The sequence below is a fragment of the Tauraco erythrolophus genome, chromosome 13 (genome assembly GCF_009769465.1).
Source record: "Tauraco erythrolophus isolate bTauEry1 chromosome 13, bTauEry1.pri, whole genome shotgun sequence".
Lineage (NCBI taxonomy): Eukaryota > Metazoa > Chordata > Aves > Musophagiformes > Musophagidae > Tauraco > Tauraco erythrolophus.
This window is the reverse complement of record NC_141477.1, coordinates 23,685,612-23,701,956: the sequence shown is the minus strand read 5'-3', so window position 1 is coordinate 23,701,956 and position 16,345 is coordinate 23,685,612. Positions and strand designations below refer to the sequence as shown.

The 16,345-nt window shown below is 67.4% G+C and overlaps 1 protein-coding gene across 1 annotated transcript in view; it reads left to right on the top strand.

Annotated features, from left to right (window-relative positions):
- The window catches only part of LOC147527949 (NHS-like protein 2), a 31,092-nt gene that overhangs the window by 10,432 nt on the left and 4,315 nt on the right, over positions 1–16,345 (top strand). Inside the window, 18 exon segments of the mRNA XM_086619922.1 lie at positions 9,674–9,702; positions 9,704–9,827; positions 10,668–10,804; positions 10,893–10,940; positions 10,942–11,098; positions 11,909–12,040; positions 13,359–13,522; positions 13,525–13,944; positions 13,946–14,148; positions 14,150–14,298; positions 14,301–14,518; positions 14,520–14,903; positions 14,905–15,048; positions 15,050–15,113; positions 15,116–15,223; positions 15,226–15,564; positions 15,643–15,799; positions 16,246–16,343. Coding sequence (XP_086476048.1) covers positions 9,674–9,702; positions 9,704–9,827; positions 10,668–10,804; positions 10,893–10,940; positions 10,942–11,098; positions 11,909–12,040; positions 13,359–13,522; positions 13,525–13,944; positions 13,946–14,148; positions 14,150–14,298; positions 14,301–14,518; positions 14,520–14,903; positions 14,905–15,048; positions 15,050–15,113; positions 15,116–15,223; positions 15,226–15,564; positions 15,643–15,799; positions 16,246–16,343 — 3,075 coding nt within the window.

Here is a 16,345-nt window from a genome sequence, read left to right as displayed (position 1 = left end):
AATTATCTAAGGAAGGCAGAAAGCCCTGCAAATGTGTGTGGGGCGTTTGGGGGAGCAGGGCAAGCGGAGGGCTCCCCCAGAGCGGGAGCGGGCAGCCGAGCACAGGTGCCCTCGAAAAGGTGGTCGAACAAGCAGGACCTGTCTGGTCGCTCCCCACCTGGCTGGCCCAGGCAGTTCAGCAGCCCTTTCCAGACACCCGGGACTCGGGCTCCCCTCCCCGACCCAGCCCAGCTCCTGGAAATGCCAGGAGACCCAGGGGGCTGGGGTCTGCCCCAGCTCCTGGTGCCCCAGCGCACGGCGTGCCGGGGTCTGCTGGCCTCTGCTCCTGCACCCACCGCCCTTTGCCTGGCTGCTGACTCGAGAGCTGGGACATGGTGGTGCGGGCAGCAGCAGGGATCTGCCAGCCCTGGGAGACACCTCGGGAAAATTGCTTAGAATCTGCAAGAAAATGGGGGGTGATTGTCACAGCCCAAGAAACTGTCACAGCTTAATAATTAGCGGGCAGAGGGGGTGGAAGCACAGCCTGTCTCTGTCTAATTTTGCAGCCGCTGCTGTAGCGGTTGTTGGAAAGGACCAAAACGGGGCAAAAGAGCTTTGGGTTGCGTGGGGGGACAGGAGGGATGCTGATCTGGTGGGTCCTGAGGGATGAAGGATGCTGTGCCAGTCGGTACCCAGCACATCGCCTTTGGCTCACGGGGCATGGGAGGTGGGCAGTGGCTGGACGCTGGGCTCAGAGGGGGCCGCGGGACGCTGGCCCACGCCCAGCCCGCCTCTCCCACCCTTGCAACTGTCCAGTGCAGCCCGGAGTGGGACGGGAGGTAGTCACACTTCTGCATCATCAAAGGGATTCTTGGGAGCTGCAGATCACCTTCCCGGGAAGGGCCCAAGGGGGGTTTGCAAGGCCACCCTCGCACCAAAGCTGATTCATCTGTGTCCTCGGGCGCAGGACACATCTCCCCGCCAGCCTGGAGATCTCCAATGGATCTTCATCCCAGTGCCTGGCCTCCCCTGGGGAGATGGCGGAGCGGTGTCTGGCTGCTGGGAGCAGAGAGGAATGGGGCTGGGCACTGGAGAGCTCAAAACTCACCTTGGGCGTGAGGCTGGGAGAATACTTGGGTGCTCCTGGGCGGTTTGGGCTTGGGGCTGCTGGGACCTCAATGGCTGGGGCATTCCTGAGCAGCTGCACGCAGGCTTCCTTGCGGAGAGGCGGCGTCAGGTCCCGGCTGGAGCTTATCTGCTGAGGGGAGGGAGCTGGAACTTGATAAGCAGCAGCCCTGCGGTGGGTCTGGGTCACTGGCAGGGTGGGACGAGGAGGGCAAGGACCCGCCGTACCAGGAGGATCTTGGCTCATCTCAGGCAGGATCATTCTTCCGCCCTGTGCGCAGGGCAGCCCACAGAGGGGTCCTTACGCTGCCATCCCTGATCACTAAAATCCAGCCTTCCTCATGTCCCCATGGGCTGGGAAAGGCCGCGTGAGTCTGGGGCGTGCGAGCCCTGGCTCTGCCCGCTTGGCTGATGCCAGTCTTTGATGGTCCTCTAACGCGGGTGGGGGCTCACATCCCCCCGCACCCCTTCCCTGCCCATCGGATGAGCCGGGGCGGCTGCTCCTGAGCCCAGGATGGTTGTGCGTGAGTGTGGTGGTGTTCGGAGGGGTTTGGAGACGGCAGCACGCCTGTAGGCTGCTGGAACTGATGTGATGAGTTGGCAAGTCTCTGTGCCCATTGCTCTGGTGGGGCTGGGAGGCAGCTCTCCACTTATTGCACCCGTCGTCGGCTGGTGCCGTAACTGCGGGACAGGGTCCCAGAAGAAGCACTGGCCATTGGGGCATCTGTCAGAGTTGTGTGCGAGTGCTGCCCAGGCTGCCAGGGGGAAAAGGAACTCTGCTGGTATCTGCCGTCTGTTACCCATCCCGTGGTTTGGGTCTGCGGCATCGCTGGGTGCCTGGCATGGGGGTGGATGGTGCCAGCCCCCAGCGAGGCGCGTGCTGCCCGCGCTGCCCCGCCAGTCCCAAAGCTGCTTCCCACAGTAAGGCAGGGCTCGGGGCTGCGTTCCCGTCTCCGCTGCGCTCCTGGCTCCCAGGGGCCTTTGTCCTCCGGGAAAAGCAGGATGATGGGCTTTGCAAAGCCCCGGGGTGCTGGGAAGTGGTCCCCGAGGAGCTGCTGCTCGCGGCTCTTGGAAGGAGCCGAAGTGACAGGAAGCTCTGGGGGCTGTTGGAGCTTCCAGGGCAAAGTCAGGTGCACCCAGAGGGCCCCCCCACTTTTTTTAGCAAGTAGGTGCTGGGAGGCTGGGGGAGCAGCAGGCTCCGGGGCACAGAGTTCCAGGTGAGGATGCTGATGGCCGCTCCAGCTCGGACATGCTGGAGCAGCCGTGCTCTGCTGGGGGGACGAGGCAGCACGCACTGGTGGCCCCCCAAGTCACTTGTGGCTTTCGGATGGTGCCGGTCGCTGCTCTGGACGTGGTGGGGGGATGTTTTGGCTCCATGACTCCACTCAGCCGGGAGGAGCCCAGCCTGTCCTTGCCATGGCCAGGACCCTGTCCCCTCTCTGTGCCCTGCAGGGATGTACGGAGGGGGACGAGACCCTCCAGCCAGACCTGGAAGGGTGGGTGGGCAGAGGACGGGCTGCGCAAAACCACGGCCCCTCCGCCATGGCTCTGCGGGCCGGTGGCGGGGAAGGAAGAGGGGCCGGGGCCGGGACAATGGGCTGCGGCGCTGACTCAAACAGCCAGTTCCTGGTCGCTTCCTCTCTCCCTGCGGGCTGGAGCGGCCGCGGGCGGCGAAGGCGGAGGAACCCCGCGTCTCTCAGCCTGTTTTTGAAGCAAGGGCTCCCAGGTAGCGGGAACGAGCACCCTCCTGCCTGCACCCACAGCCATGGCCAAAGCAGAGTGGCTCCTGGCACCCTGGCACCGGGCAGGTAAGGCGGGCAGCGCGGGCAGGGGCGGGCAGCGTGGGCAGGGGCAGGCAGCAAGGGTGTGGAGTTTGCAGGTGCCCTTGCTCTGCAGGGCAAGACCCCAGGTTGGCGTGAGCTGTCGGGCACGGGGATGCAGAGGCTCCTGTCTCCAGAGGCTGTGCCATAGCCGTGGGGTCGGTGCTGCCTGGCAATGTGGGTCTTGTTGCACCTTTCCCAGCCTGGCCTCGACCGTGCCATGTCTCCTTCCCTTTTAAATCCATGGTGACATTCTTTGCTCTCTGACAAAGTGAGAGGAGCACAGAACCCCCCTGCCTGCGCATCCCACTCCTCAGGCTGGGGCTGAGCCCCGCTGGGACAGATCCTGCCCGGCCGCGTGGTGCTGTACCCTTCTGGTGGCTCTCGTTTGCTGGTGGGGGTGGGACTGGGGACCGCGGGACCGTGGGTCGACATAACCTCGCAGTCAGCCGCTGCTCTCCCTGCGCTCGCCATCGCTCCTGCTGTGGCTGATTTCATGTCTTGGGCCCCTTTGTCCTGGGGCCTGGCCGCGTTCCCCTCGCGGGCCACTTCCTTGCATTGTCCCAGCCCCGCAGAGTGTAAAACCAGCCGGGCACAGGGGAAATGGTGCTTTCCTGGAAGCACCCCAGCCCGGCAAGGGGCTGCAGCCTCGCCGGCACAGGCAGCCCGTGCGCCCGGGAGGGCTGTGGGCACTGTCCCGGGCATCCGTGTGCCACTGGACAGTTCCAGCCACACTGGGGACATTGCCCAGGGAAGGGAGCGGGTGGCCGCCCCGTGCCTGGGGGTGCCCTTGGCCGCGGTGCATGGCGATGCTGTGCCAGGGTGCCAAGGCTGGGGCTGGGGCTGGCAGGTTGCCGTGCCAGGTTTCCTGAGGCTCTCTGGCAAGGCTCGTGCCTGTTTTTTTGGCTGGGAAGCGGGTGAAAGCGAAGGTTGTGACACAAGGAGGAAGGCTGCCGGGGAGCCGCGGCGGAGCTGGCAGGAGGGCTCCGAGGGGTCCAATCCTGCTGCCCATGGCTGGTGGCTCGCGGCAGGGGCCGGGGTCTGGTGAGGCTCAGGGTGATGAGGGCACCCGTGGCCCAGCCCAAAGCTGTTCCGTCCTCGGGAGCGGTGGCTCTCTGCCCCTTGGCAGGGAGCGGCGTGAGTTCATCTCGGCCGGCAGTGGTGCCAGGCCAAGCCCCGCTGCGAGCGCGGCCACGAGCGGTTCCTGTCCCCGCAGCACAGGCGGATGGCACGCCAGGGCTCCTCCTGTGCCGGGCTCACTGGCCAAGTCCTCCCTGCAGCACGCGCGCCTCGCCTGCCTGCCAGAACGCCCCCGACAGGGTCCCAACTGGTGTTGCCAGAGCCAAACGTACCCAGAGCGGCGTTTCACCAGTGTCCCCCACCCGCTCCCCACCCTCCAGCCCTGCCGGGGTCCAGGGCAGCAGTGCCACAGCTCACAGGGACTTTGACTGGCAGCCACCCTGCTGCCACCGTGGCAGGGCACTCCACGCACCCCACCGTGGGAGGCTCCGGCCTGTCTGTGTGGGGGTCACGGCTGACACCATCTGTAGGGAGCACACGCGTCCCCTCCAGTACACAAGGCATGAGGTGAAGGTGATGATGGATCACAGGACTTGGCTGGAGAAAGAGGGCTTTTATCTGTCTTACCAGATCTCATCACAGGGCCAGGCAGGCAGAGCGCCTTAGCACGCTGATAACTCTGAGCCCTACTGATGGACGCTGACATAATGGACTGTTTTGCTTCTGGTGGTTTTAGTAGAAACTTCTCAAACAATCCAGCCTCTCCCCATGAGCTGAGTGACCCTTGCAGCTGCCAAACCTACCCCCTGCACCAGCAGCTTCTGCAGTGCCGTTATCTGCCGTCAGTAAAAAATCTGCTGATTGCCTGTGAAACAGGGAGAGCAAGAAGAGCCAAGAGCCTCCGGCAGACTCGGTGTAGCAGGGTGGTATTCCTCAGTGCCCCACGGTCCTGCTGGGCATCTGCGCGGAGCACACAGATGTGCTGTGCAGGGCAACATCGGGGTCCTGGTGTGGGAACCCCCCTAAAAACCTTCCAGCCCCTCCGGCCTCAACCACCAGCAGGTCAAACGTCCGTAAGGGTGGCCCTGCCTCGCTGAGGGCTCGGGGGTGGCGCCGCAAGATGCCTAACAGAGGGGCGACGTCCTGGGAAGGGTCCGGATTTGGACAGGGCACAGTACATTGGCCATCCCGACGAGGGCTCGTCTTGGGCACGCTCCAGCCCTGCACGGCAAGCGCTTGCGGCGAGGTGGGCAGGTCCGGCAGGGAGCCACGCTCCCTCGCGGCACTGGGTTTGTGGACGTTCAGTGGGGCGTCGCTTCGGGACGGCGTTCGGACCTGGGCGGGCATCCGGCTCTGGAGCTGCCGCGCGTGCGGATGCCGCTCCGCATCCTGGCGGGACAGCTGGACCGGCGGGTCTGAGTTCAGCGGGGGGTGAGCTTGGGACAGGAGGCACTTTCTGCAGCCGCTGCCAGCTCCCGCTGTTTGCTCTTTTCTCTTCCTCTCCGCTCATCGCAGAGCAGCGGGCGCTTTGGCTCCGTACCACGGGGAATGTCATCGAGCCGCACGCGCCGGGAGCGAGCAGTTGCGGTGCCGGCGGCAGGCCGGGGCGCTTGCTCGATGCCGGCGGCATCTGTTGCCGGCACTGTGGCATGTCGGCTCCTACCGGCGGGGTTTGTGTTGCTACCGGGATCAATCTCAGCCCCCGAGTTCGCAGCCCTCGTCCTCCGGTGCGCTGGCGGCGGCGGCTGCCTCGCCGCTGTGCCGATACCCGTTGCCATGGCTGCTCTGCTAATGGTGCATCGCCTGCCGCTGCCGTTACATCACTCCCGTGGTACCTCTGCATCGGCAGCGAGGGGCCGAGCGGCACCGTCTGCATCGCCGGCGCTTCCCGCTCGCTCGGAGCGAGCTTGAGAAGGAAAAGTTTGGTGGTGAGCTCGAGCAAGAGGCGTCATCTCACGGGAGCTTCGGCCCGGACTGAAGCGGCTCCCCATGGCTCTGTCGAACATCTCCCTGTGGATCCGGGATGCCTGGGCAGTCGTAAATAGGGATGGTGGTGTGGAGCGGGGGGCTCAGGGAGATGCTGGCAGGGGGCACGTGTTCTGTGCTCTGCGGCTGGGGTCCTGCGGGCACGCTCCTCTCCCAGGGTCAGCTCCCCTCGGAGCAGCCTCCCCGTGGCTTCGGCTCCCCGCGCACCCGCGGCAGCCGTGGCGTCCCAGGCCCGGAGCTCTCCGTACGACTGATGGTTGTCACAGCCCCGCTGTGGCTGATGGTGCCAGCTCACACCCCTGCCCAGGCAGCCTGGCAGGGACCGTGCCAGCGATTCTGCCCCCACTTCCAGCCCCAGGGCGGGGGCAGAGCCCGCTGCTGCCAGCCTGCAGCCCTGAGAGGGGACAGACGCCCCGGGAGATACGGGGACACGTGGGGAGCAGCCTCCGGCTGCCTGTGGCTAACGCCTCTGCCCGTGCCTGTGCCCGTGCCCGTGCCCGTGCCCGTCTGCGGGCAGAGCCGGCACTGCTGCCCACTCCCCTCTGCAAGGCCTGGAGCAGGGAGAGGGGATTGACGCCTGCAGGGAGCTGGGTGAGCCCCCATACCTGCCATGCCTCAGTTTCCCCCAGCAGTGAGGCTGGCCAGGTTCAGATCAGGAGTGCTGGGGGTGGGTGGGATGGAGCCAGCCCTCCGGCTCTGCGCTCCCAGGGTGCCCTTTGGCTCCCACAGGCATGTGCCACGGGGTGGGGGCCCCCTCGGAGGCACTTTGTATTTTGAGGCTGTCACCGATAAGCCTGGCAGGAGGGTCACCGCCAAGGGCAGCGGGCTCTGCTCCGGCTGCGCCGTTCCCGCCGTGTCCTCCCGCCAGGCTCTCCGGCTCGGCTGGGGCATCCCAAGCCCTCCGCATGCGGGTGGCAGCTGCAGCGTGCACGGACATCCCAAACCTGCTCCTGCACCAGGCTGCTTCCCAAGGCAGCCAGGCCCTGGAGAGTGCTGCCAGTGGTGCCACCTTAGCCCCCACCGCGGGCTGGGCTGTGGCTCCTGGCACCATATGGCAGGGACCCCCCTGGCCACCCTGCGCTGCCCTTTCCCACTTTGTCCAGCGCCAGCTGCCCACGCTGCCCTCTCTTCCATGCCTGCAGCTCACGCGGGCAGGGCAGGGTGCTGGGCCCCCCTCGCCACTGCCAGGGCACGCTTCCGCTTCGCCCAGGGCGGCCCCGCGTTCCGGTGCTGCGGTTTGCCCACGTGGTTGGAGCCCACAGGGTGGGTGCCCAGGGGTGCCCCGGCAGCAGGGCCGAGGCTGCGGAGGTAAGCTCCCGTACCACGGCTCCAGGGGGGGTGACAGGGGGCTGCCCCCAGCACGACGCTGGCACCGGGTGGCTTGGGGAGGTGGGGGGGGCCACGGCGGGGGCTGTGCTTTGGGGGTGTCCCCGAGTCTCGGGGGGACGCCGCGTAGCTGCTGCGGGGTCTGTGATGGGGGTTGGTGGGGGCTGCGTGGGCAGAAGGCAAGGAGCGTTGGCACCCACCGAGGCTGGTCTGTGTGCGCTGGCGGAGGGGGTGCAGCCATGCGGGGTGCAGGGTCCGCCTTGAGGTCCGCTCAGAAGTGAAGGGGGGCAGCAGCGGAGCCCCCACCTCACCAAAGAGAGTGGGTCGGGGGGCTGGGGTCCGCTCACCCCACCGTGCCCCCCGCTCCCTTCCTACAGCCCAGTGGGTCAGGTTTGCGGGGGGACGACTGGGCACAGGGGGTGAGCCAGAGACGGGGCACAGGGCTCCTTCTGCCGCCACCTCTGCGAGGACCCCTGGCCCCTCCGGGCATCGCCACCGGGCAGGCACCAAACTGGGAGGCGAGAGGAGGAAAAGCCCCATCCCTGTGCGGGAAAAGGGGCTCCTGCCCTCGCCCCGAGCTGGGGAAACTTCATTCCCAGCTGTGTGGCACTGCCCGCTGGGCTGGGGCTCCGCAGCCGGGCAAAGCCTCTGCGTGGTTTACACACACACACACACACACACACACACGCCCCGACACCTCTTGGTTGATATGGAAACGAGTCAAATTATTTAAAGGAGGGGGGAAAAAAAAAAGAAAAAAGCCTGGTGTTAAGGCACGTCGTTATGGTAACACAAATTATAAAAGTAACTAGGCTGGGGACGTGGCACCTCGCGTTGGGGTGCTGGGCGTTGTGTGGGCTCTGCTGCTCCGTCAGCCAGAGCGAGGGGGAAGGGTGGGCAGGATGGCACCCATGGGCAGCAGGGGGGATGCTCAGGACGCGGTGCCAGCTGAGCCGGGGCAACCGCTGACCGAACGCCGCAGAAGAGGGGGACATGGTTGTGCAGGGTGTGCTGGGGAGCCTGGCACCATTTCGGGGCTGTAACCCTTCAGCCATGCGAGTAGCACTGCTGTCGCTGTGATCGCCAGCAGCACAAAGCAGGGTGCCGCGGGCAGCGGGGCGGTGGGCTGCTTGCAGGGACAGGCACCCCGCGGCCCCGCACTGCGGGCGGCAGAGGGGAGGTGTTTGTCACGCTGGTAACAAAGTGCCTCGACCGCTGGGGACGAGGACGGGCATGTGGGCAGAGCCTGCCCGCACCCTTGGCACTGCCAGGAAGCCCTCAGCCCCTGGCATGCCACGCTCGCCCCTGGCACCCCACGCTCGCCCCTGCTAAATGTGAGTCGGCCGCGGGCCGGCGGGTGAAGCCGTGCTGGCTGCTGAGTGCACATCCCGGTTACCAGACAGGGCGAAGGAACGTGGGAGCCTGCTCCCGGGGTGACCCCAGTGCGGTGGGTGACACTGGGCACAGTGTCCTGTGTCCTGCCCTGACAGCAGTCGTCCCTCTGCCCACACCAGGGGCAGCTGGAGAAGGATTAGCCGTAAATCCCCAGGGATGAGACCCCAGGCATCCATGAGCGCCCTGTTTAAATCTCCCAAACCCGCTCTCTGCCTTCCCTGCCCGGGTCGGGCTCGGGTGCGCTCACAGGCAGTGTGCCGCTGCTGGCACTCCCTTGGCTCCGGTGCAAAACCGCGCTGGGTAGGAAACCACATCCGTTGGGGGCCAGCGCTGCTCCGGAGCGGAGGTGCTGGGGCTGCATGAGTTCCCGTGGCAGAGCCTGTTTGCCAGAGCACTGCTCAGCTGCCAGCACGGCTCCCTGGCGAGCCCAAATCCTTCTCCCGGGGACTTTTCCACTTGTGTGGGTGTTTCAGAGGGTGTGGGCAAGCGCCTGGCCCATCACGGCAGAGGTTTCCTTCCCAGGAGCCTTCGCTGGGCGTCCACCGCCAGGGCAGGGTGCGTTAACCGCGCCGAGAGGGCTGGCACCGCGTGACGAAAGGCGCCGTGTCCCCATCGCGCCCTCGTTTCGGTTGCAACTTCTGCTCTTCTGCATCCAGGAGGTTGCTTCACCGGAGCTTGTGGCGTTTCCTGCACCCAGGAGTGGCCGGGCAGTCACCTGGGACAACAGGGCTGCCTTCCTTCCGCAATTGCACCCTGCTCCCTTCCCGGCTTGTTCTGGCAGCCCATGGGGACCGTGTCCAGCCCCTGGCACCGCAGCGGCGGCAGTGATGGGGCCCAGTCCCACGCGGCAGCAGGCTGCCTGGGTGGCTTTGCCAGCGCAGGGGACAGCCACATCCCAGCCCTCATGTCCCTGGAGAGACCCAGGACGGGATGAGTGCGCTGTGCCCATGTGGCGCCAGCTGGCAGCTCGCGGGGGAGCCGCCCGCCTGCCCACCTCTCACTCTGCTCCCTCTCGCTCGCAGCCACCTCTAACCTGGACCTCGAGAGCAAGAAAGGTTGCTCACGCCAAGCTGGCATGGCAGCAGCCGGTGAATGTCTTCCTGGCGGCCGGGCGCCCGCCGGGCATGGAGCAGCTGCACCAGGAGGCCCAGCTCAACCTCCAGAGCTTGCTGCAAGGTAGCGGGGCACGGGGGGCCGGCGGTGGGCTGGGCAAGGGTGGCAGGGATGGGTGCTGCCCTGGGTGCGTGACCGCCGTGCTGACAGCGAGGTCGTCTCTGTGTGCATGTGTCCGAGCCGCTCCTCGGACCTCCCCGAGGTGTCGCAGTTGGGTCCCCGGGGGGTCCCCGCCTCCGGCAGCCCCTCTCCCATCCCTGCTCCTCAGTCACTGCCGCAAGCGGCAAAGCGACGGGGGCCGAGACTGGCTGCCGGGGTGCCTGCTGGCCCCGCCGCGGCACAGTTCTGCCCATGAGCGGCTGCTGATCTGTCTAACCGGATCAGCGTGGCCGTTGATTTGTTTCCTTCCAATTTCTTAACCGCGCCGTCACGCGGCCGGGGCTGGATGCTCTGCAGCCGCCGATGAGATCAGCAGCCCGGCCCGTAATCTCGTTAAGTCAGCCCGAGCAGACCTGCTTTCCGCCAGGCCATGACGACCGGCACTAATTAGCTCAACAATTACAGGATGGGGAGACGCTGAGTTCCCTCCTGGCTGGCTCTGCTTCCCCCCAGGACCCACCGCCTGCACGGGCAGCCCCGGAGAGGAGCGGGGGCAGGCTGCCGGGGCCCCAGCGCCACCTTGGCACCCCCCAGCCCTGGCGTTGCTCCAGGGGGTCTCCCTTCCCCACCTCCTGGGCTGCCAGCGTTGAGCAGGGACGGGGAGCCAGCCCGGGAACGGGGAGCCAGCCCAGGGACGGGGCTGGGGGCAGCTGCCCGCGCCTCCATGTCCCTCCTGCCCTGGGAGCAAAGCCTGCACCGCAGCCAGGGGCTGGAGCTGGGTCCCAGGCGCCGTTCCTCTTGCAGAGGAGTATGAGGAGCAGTACGCCGAGAGCAGGGTCACCGGGCAGACCTTCCGCGCCGCTGCTCACCTGCCCCTGACACGTCCCCGGAGCCATCGCCCCGACCCCCCGCCTGCCAAGCGCCTCGAGTTCGTGCTTATGGTGAGTGCCGGGGCGCGGAGCGGGGCCGGGGGGCCGGTCGTGTCCCACCCTCATCCCTTTGGTGGGTCACTTGCCTTTCTCCTCGCAGCCCCCAAGCCGGCGAGCGACCGAAGAGGAGACCGCCGGCACGACCGTCGCTGGGTGCTCACCCGCCCGACACCCCCCTGAGCCTCCCCACCAGCCCCGACAAGCAGCCAGCGTGGAGCAGGGCCTTCCCCCTGCCCACTGTGGAGGAGAAGCAGTGGCACCAGTCCTGCTCTATCCAAACCAACGTCATCCCCATCAACATCTCGGGTAGGGCAGCACCCCCGCGCTGCGGCGGGGGCAGAGGTGCGGAGGGCAGCCCCAGTGCCGTGCCAGCACCAGGGGCAGGATGTGCCCCAGCATCTGGCTGCGGCAGGGTGCCAGGCAGAGGGAGGGGGCCAGGCGGGTGCCAGGGGCAGTGCAGGGGGCAGCAGGGCCACACTGGCATCTGTCATTCCGAGCCATCTCTCCGGCCATCCGCAACTTTGTGCATTTGATCCACCGGCCACGCCGCCATCTGGTCTCTTGTTTGCGCCGCACTGCCCAGCCGCTGGTTCTGTTGTCACCTTGGCTCTCGCTGCGCTGCGTGCTGCCAGTCTGTCTCACCTGTCTGTCTGTCCATCCGTCCATCCGTCCTTGCGGGGCTGCAGCTCCCAGTAGCCACACTCTGTCCCCCGGTTGGAGCCCGAGGCTGGTGGCTGAGCAGATGCATCTGCTGAAGGGTCTTTCCGCCCTTTCCCTCCCTGATGGAGAGCTGTGCCGGTGCCACGCTGGTCCCTCTCCCTGCCCTTCCTCACACCCGTGTCCCCAGTGTGGCTCAGCATGCTGGCCCCATTAGCGAAGCCCGGTGGCACAGAGTCTGGCCACTCCGGCGCACACCAGAGCCTGTCGCACAGAGCGGGACCGGGCTCCGCAGCTTTCCGTGCATCCCACCTCCATCTGCGGCATCGCCATCCCATGTTCCTGCCTGCAGTCCCCACCCGGGCCGGGGCACCCCAGTGATGGAGAGGGCCGAGCCCCCGCCCCAGCAGCCCCTGCCGGCACTGGCACCGCCGTACAGCGTGTTTGTTTTGGCTACAGGGCAGCACGCGGCCAGGCACGCCGGTGCTCGGCACTCCCTCTTTAACACAGAGACCGCCATCAACCCCAAGTCCACCCTGCGGCGTAGACGGACCATTATCGGATTCCCTAACCTGTCCCTGCGAGACCAAGGTGACGGCAAGAACCACGCAGCCACTTCCATGTCCCACCTGCCGGAGCTGCCCAGACGTGGGCAAGCTGCCCCCGGGGCTGGCAGCCAGCTTGGGCACAGAGGGGGCTCCCTGGGAATGCCCCGGCGAAGGGGAGGTGGAGGCCACCGCACTAGCTCTGCTTCCCTCTCGCAGCACCAAGGTGCTGGGCACGCGGGTGATGCCGGGCTGGCCCTAGGGCTGGCATGGCATCGGAGATGGCCCCTTCACCCAAGTTGGGATCCTGCACACTTATGGGGCAGGAAGGCCGCTGAAATGTCTCCTGGTGGCAGGAGTCACCCAGCCTCAGCTCAGGCAGCTCCTCCCCCATGCCCGCCGTCCCTGGCTGCGGGCAGAGTGCGCGCACGGGGTGCCGAGGCTGTGGGCATGCACCCTGCCTGGGTCTGTGCTAGGGCTGGCGAGTTGGCCTGCACCGGCATGCGGAGGGTGCTCATGCAGCCGAGGGTGCCCGTGGTGCTCCTGGCACTGCCACGCACCGGTGCTGGACCCCACGGGGACAGCAGCAATCCGGGCGCGGGGCGTTGTCGTGCTGTCCCCTATGGACGGCACAGAGAAACCAGAGGCAGCCTCTTGCCAGAGGCAGGTAGGGACGGGAGGAGGAGAAGCCGTGGCGCCAGCTGCACCAGGGGGAATGTCACTGGGTAGGAGGAAGGTTTTTCTCCCGGACAGCAGTCAAACCTCCAAAATATGTCACGGCTCCTCCCATGGAGACGGGCAGACCTCGACCCACCACAGCCCTGGGCACCCCGGTCTGGTGGCTGTGCTCTGCGCAGGGTCCCCTGTCCTTCCCCACCCAGGCTGTTCTGGGTGCGGTGGCACCAGGAGCCATCGCGTCCCTCCCCAGCACGGGCGGCGGTGCTGTGCCCTGCTCTTCGCGGTACCCAGCTGCATCCCCACCCTGGGCCGGCATCGGGGCAGCACTCTGGTCACCATGGGGCTGATGTCCCCATGGACAGAGACTCCTGCCACAGCTGCTGAGTTGTCCATGGCACGTCCCAGCCAACAGGTCCCAAGCTCAGGGTTGGAACAGCTGGGGACTGTCCCCAGCTGGGCTGTGGCCACACCAGGGCAGGGGTAGAAGAGCCTCTGGCAAGAGGGTGCCGATCCATCCCCTCCAGTCTGCCTGGGCATGTTCCATGCCTGGGCAGCAGTGCAGCCCCAGAGACTGTTCACGGGTGGGACCAGTCCTGGCACCGCAGCACACGGGACAGGGCCGTGCCAGCAACCCGCTGGCAGAGCGCAAAGCGGACGGCACTCACCCGCTGTGTCTCTCCTCGCAGGTGGCACCAACGGCCCCACATCCAACGCCCGTGCGCCCATCACCGAGTCGCTCTCCTGCAGCTTCGTGCCCGAGGCCACGAGCGGGGCGAAGGCGCCGCAGGAGATCAGCCCCCGCCAGCCCCTCTCTGCCCCACTGAGGAAGACTTTCAGTGACCTCGGGGGCCCACTGCTGCCAGCCCACCCGCCGCCATGGACGGCGCAGCCACCCCTTGTGCCAGCACCTGCAACGGGCCGCCGGGCACCCCCTTCCCCCCGCCTGGGGCACCCTGGCTACACGAGCCCCCCAGCCCTTCCACCAGCCAGGGCAAGGGGCTCGCCTGTGCCTCGCCGGGCGGCTCCAGCCCGTCGCCCAGCCTGGGCTCACCCATCCCTACCGCCTCCTTCTTCATCGCCACGGAGGAGCACGTGGGCAGCAACGGGCCCGGCTCCTTCTCTGGCACAGTGCCCGAGTCCCCCCCCACCTCCGGGGGTGGCCAGAGGTGCGAGGGCCGAGAAGCCAAAGTGAACTTCTTGCCAGGAAGCCAAGAGGAGCCGGAGCTGGCGGCGGAGCCGGCGCGGCTGGAGGTGGATCGGGCAGGGTGTCGGTTTCCGCGAGCGGTCGCTGTCGGTGCCCACCGACTCGGGCTCACTCTGCTCCGTGGACATCGCGTACGCCGAGACCCGGCGGGGCAGCGCCAACTACGCCCTGGGCTACCCCAGTGCCAGCTCCGAGGGCAGCACCAGCACCGACAACGTCTCCCTGGGGCTGGAGCAGGAGGGGCAGCGGCGGCGGCGCTCCAGAGCATCTCCCTCAAGAGGCGAAGAAGAAGCCCTGTCCGCCCACGCGCAGCGTCTCGCTCATTAAAGAGGGGCACGACGATGACGCGGGGCTCGGCTCGGCACTGCCCAAGGACCAGCGACCAAAGAGCCTGTGCATCCCGTCGGAGCCCCCGGGCCACCGCTGGTGCACACTGACCCCCAGGGCAGCGCAGGGAGGGAAAGCGACGGCACGGCTGCCCCCCGCCAGTGGCACCTCGGGGACTGGAGGGCCGCCGATCCCTACCGGTCCCTCTCCAGCTCGAGCACGGCCACAGGGACCACGGCCGTCGAGTGCGCCAAGGTGCGGGGCAGCTCCGAGTCCCTCGTGTCCCCCTCCGTCTCCAGGGCCACGACGCCCTCCCCAGCTCTCCGCCGAGGCAGACCTCAAGACCTCGTCCCCCGGCAGGCCCGCGGGGCTCATGTCCCCGTCCAGCGGGTACTCTAGCCAGTCGGAGACGCCGACCCCCACCGTCCCCACCTCCGCCATCCTCGGGCACTCGCCGCACCAGGTGCGGGTGCGGCCGCTGGTCCCCGAGAGGAAGTCCTCGCTGCCCCCCACGTCCCCCATGGAGAGGAGCCCCAAGTCCAGGCTGTCCTTCGACCTGCCGCTCACGCCGCCCGCCCACCTCGACCTCTCGGGGCTGAAGATCTCCCTGAAAGGGAAGACCAAGGTCAGCCGGCACCACTCCGACTCCACCTTCGGCACCAAGCTGGCCCAGAAGACCAGCCCCATCGCGCCCGTCATGCCCGGTGGTCACGCAGTCTGACCTGCGCTCCGTCCGCCTCCGCTCCATCAGCCGCTCGGAGCCGGAGGACAACGCCGACGGCCCGGAGCTCGCCGAGGAGCCGGCACGCGGCCCCTGCCCGGGGCCGGAGAGGAAGGTGAAGCCGACCTGTGGCGGAGAAGCCACCACTGGCCAAGCGGCCCCCCATCATCCTGCCCAAGCCCCCGGCTCTGCGGAGGAGGGTCCGCTGTCCCCCACGTCCCCGCCGGGGCGCTGCCGCCAAGGAGAAGGGGCTGCCGCAGGACGGTTTCGTGTGCTGCGGAAAGGGGAGCTGAGGAGGGGTCCGGGGAGCCCCCCTCATCCCTGGCCCTGGCGGGACCCCGGCGGCTCTCGCAGGCAGCCCCAGAGGACGAGCCACGGCTGGAGCGAGGCGGTGCCGGCGAGGGGAAGCGGAGGAAGGCCAAGGTGCCACCACCAGTGCCCAAAAAGCCCAGCGTGCTCTACCTGCCGCTCACCCCAGCCCTGGTGCAGCGGGGAGCTGGCACGGGGGACCAGGTGCCCACCCCCAGCCCCATCATCACGCTGGACACCGACCCCACGTGCTGCAACCCCGACGCCGAGGATCTGCCATCCCCGGAGGCGCTGGGCACAGCACAAGCCAGCGACCGTGCGTCAGAACAAGGTGAGGGTCTCCCCACTCCTACCCCTCTCACCCTAGGGACGGGGGGTCCCTCCCGTGCCCACACAGGGTGGCTGACAGGTGCCTTCTCCTCCCTGCCCGCAGGCAGCTCGGTGGAGGGTGGCACGGAGGAGAAGAGCTTCGCCAGCGACAAGACGGCCGACTCCATCGCAGAGGAGGACGACGACGTGTTCGTGACATCCCGCACCACGGAGGATCTCTTCACCGTGATCCACAGGTAGGGCTGGTGCGTGGCACCGGGTGGGCACAGCCCCTGGCACCGGCTGCATCCTGCTGCGGTCACAGGGCTGGGCACAGTGTCGTCCCTGCCATGACACCTTAAATGGGGCTGACACTCACACTGGGGGACAGCCCGGCTGATGCTGCCTCGAGCGCTTCAGAGCTCAGCATGCCGTGCCTGCGGCCATGGTGGGTCACCAGCTGGCAGGGGGGTGGTCCACTGCTCCATCAGCCTTGGTGTGGGTCGGACCCAGCTGCCAGGAGAGCGTTTACCAGAAGTTGGGTGCATCGCCTGCCACGTGTGGGTTGTCCTTGTGCCCCGGTGGAGCGGGCACAGCCGTGGCCGGGCGGGATTGTGCCCCTTGCTACAGGACCTCACCCCATCCAGCGCCGTGGCACCTCCCACCCGGGGCCGCTCTCACCACATGTCACTTTGATGCCCAGGTCGAAGAGGAAGGTCTTGGGGCGGAAAGAGCCTGGTGACACCTTTGGCAGCCGGCCCAACTCCCACTCACCCGTAAAGACTTCGGGCTCCCCGACCAGC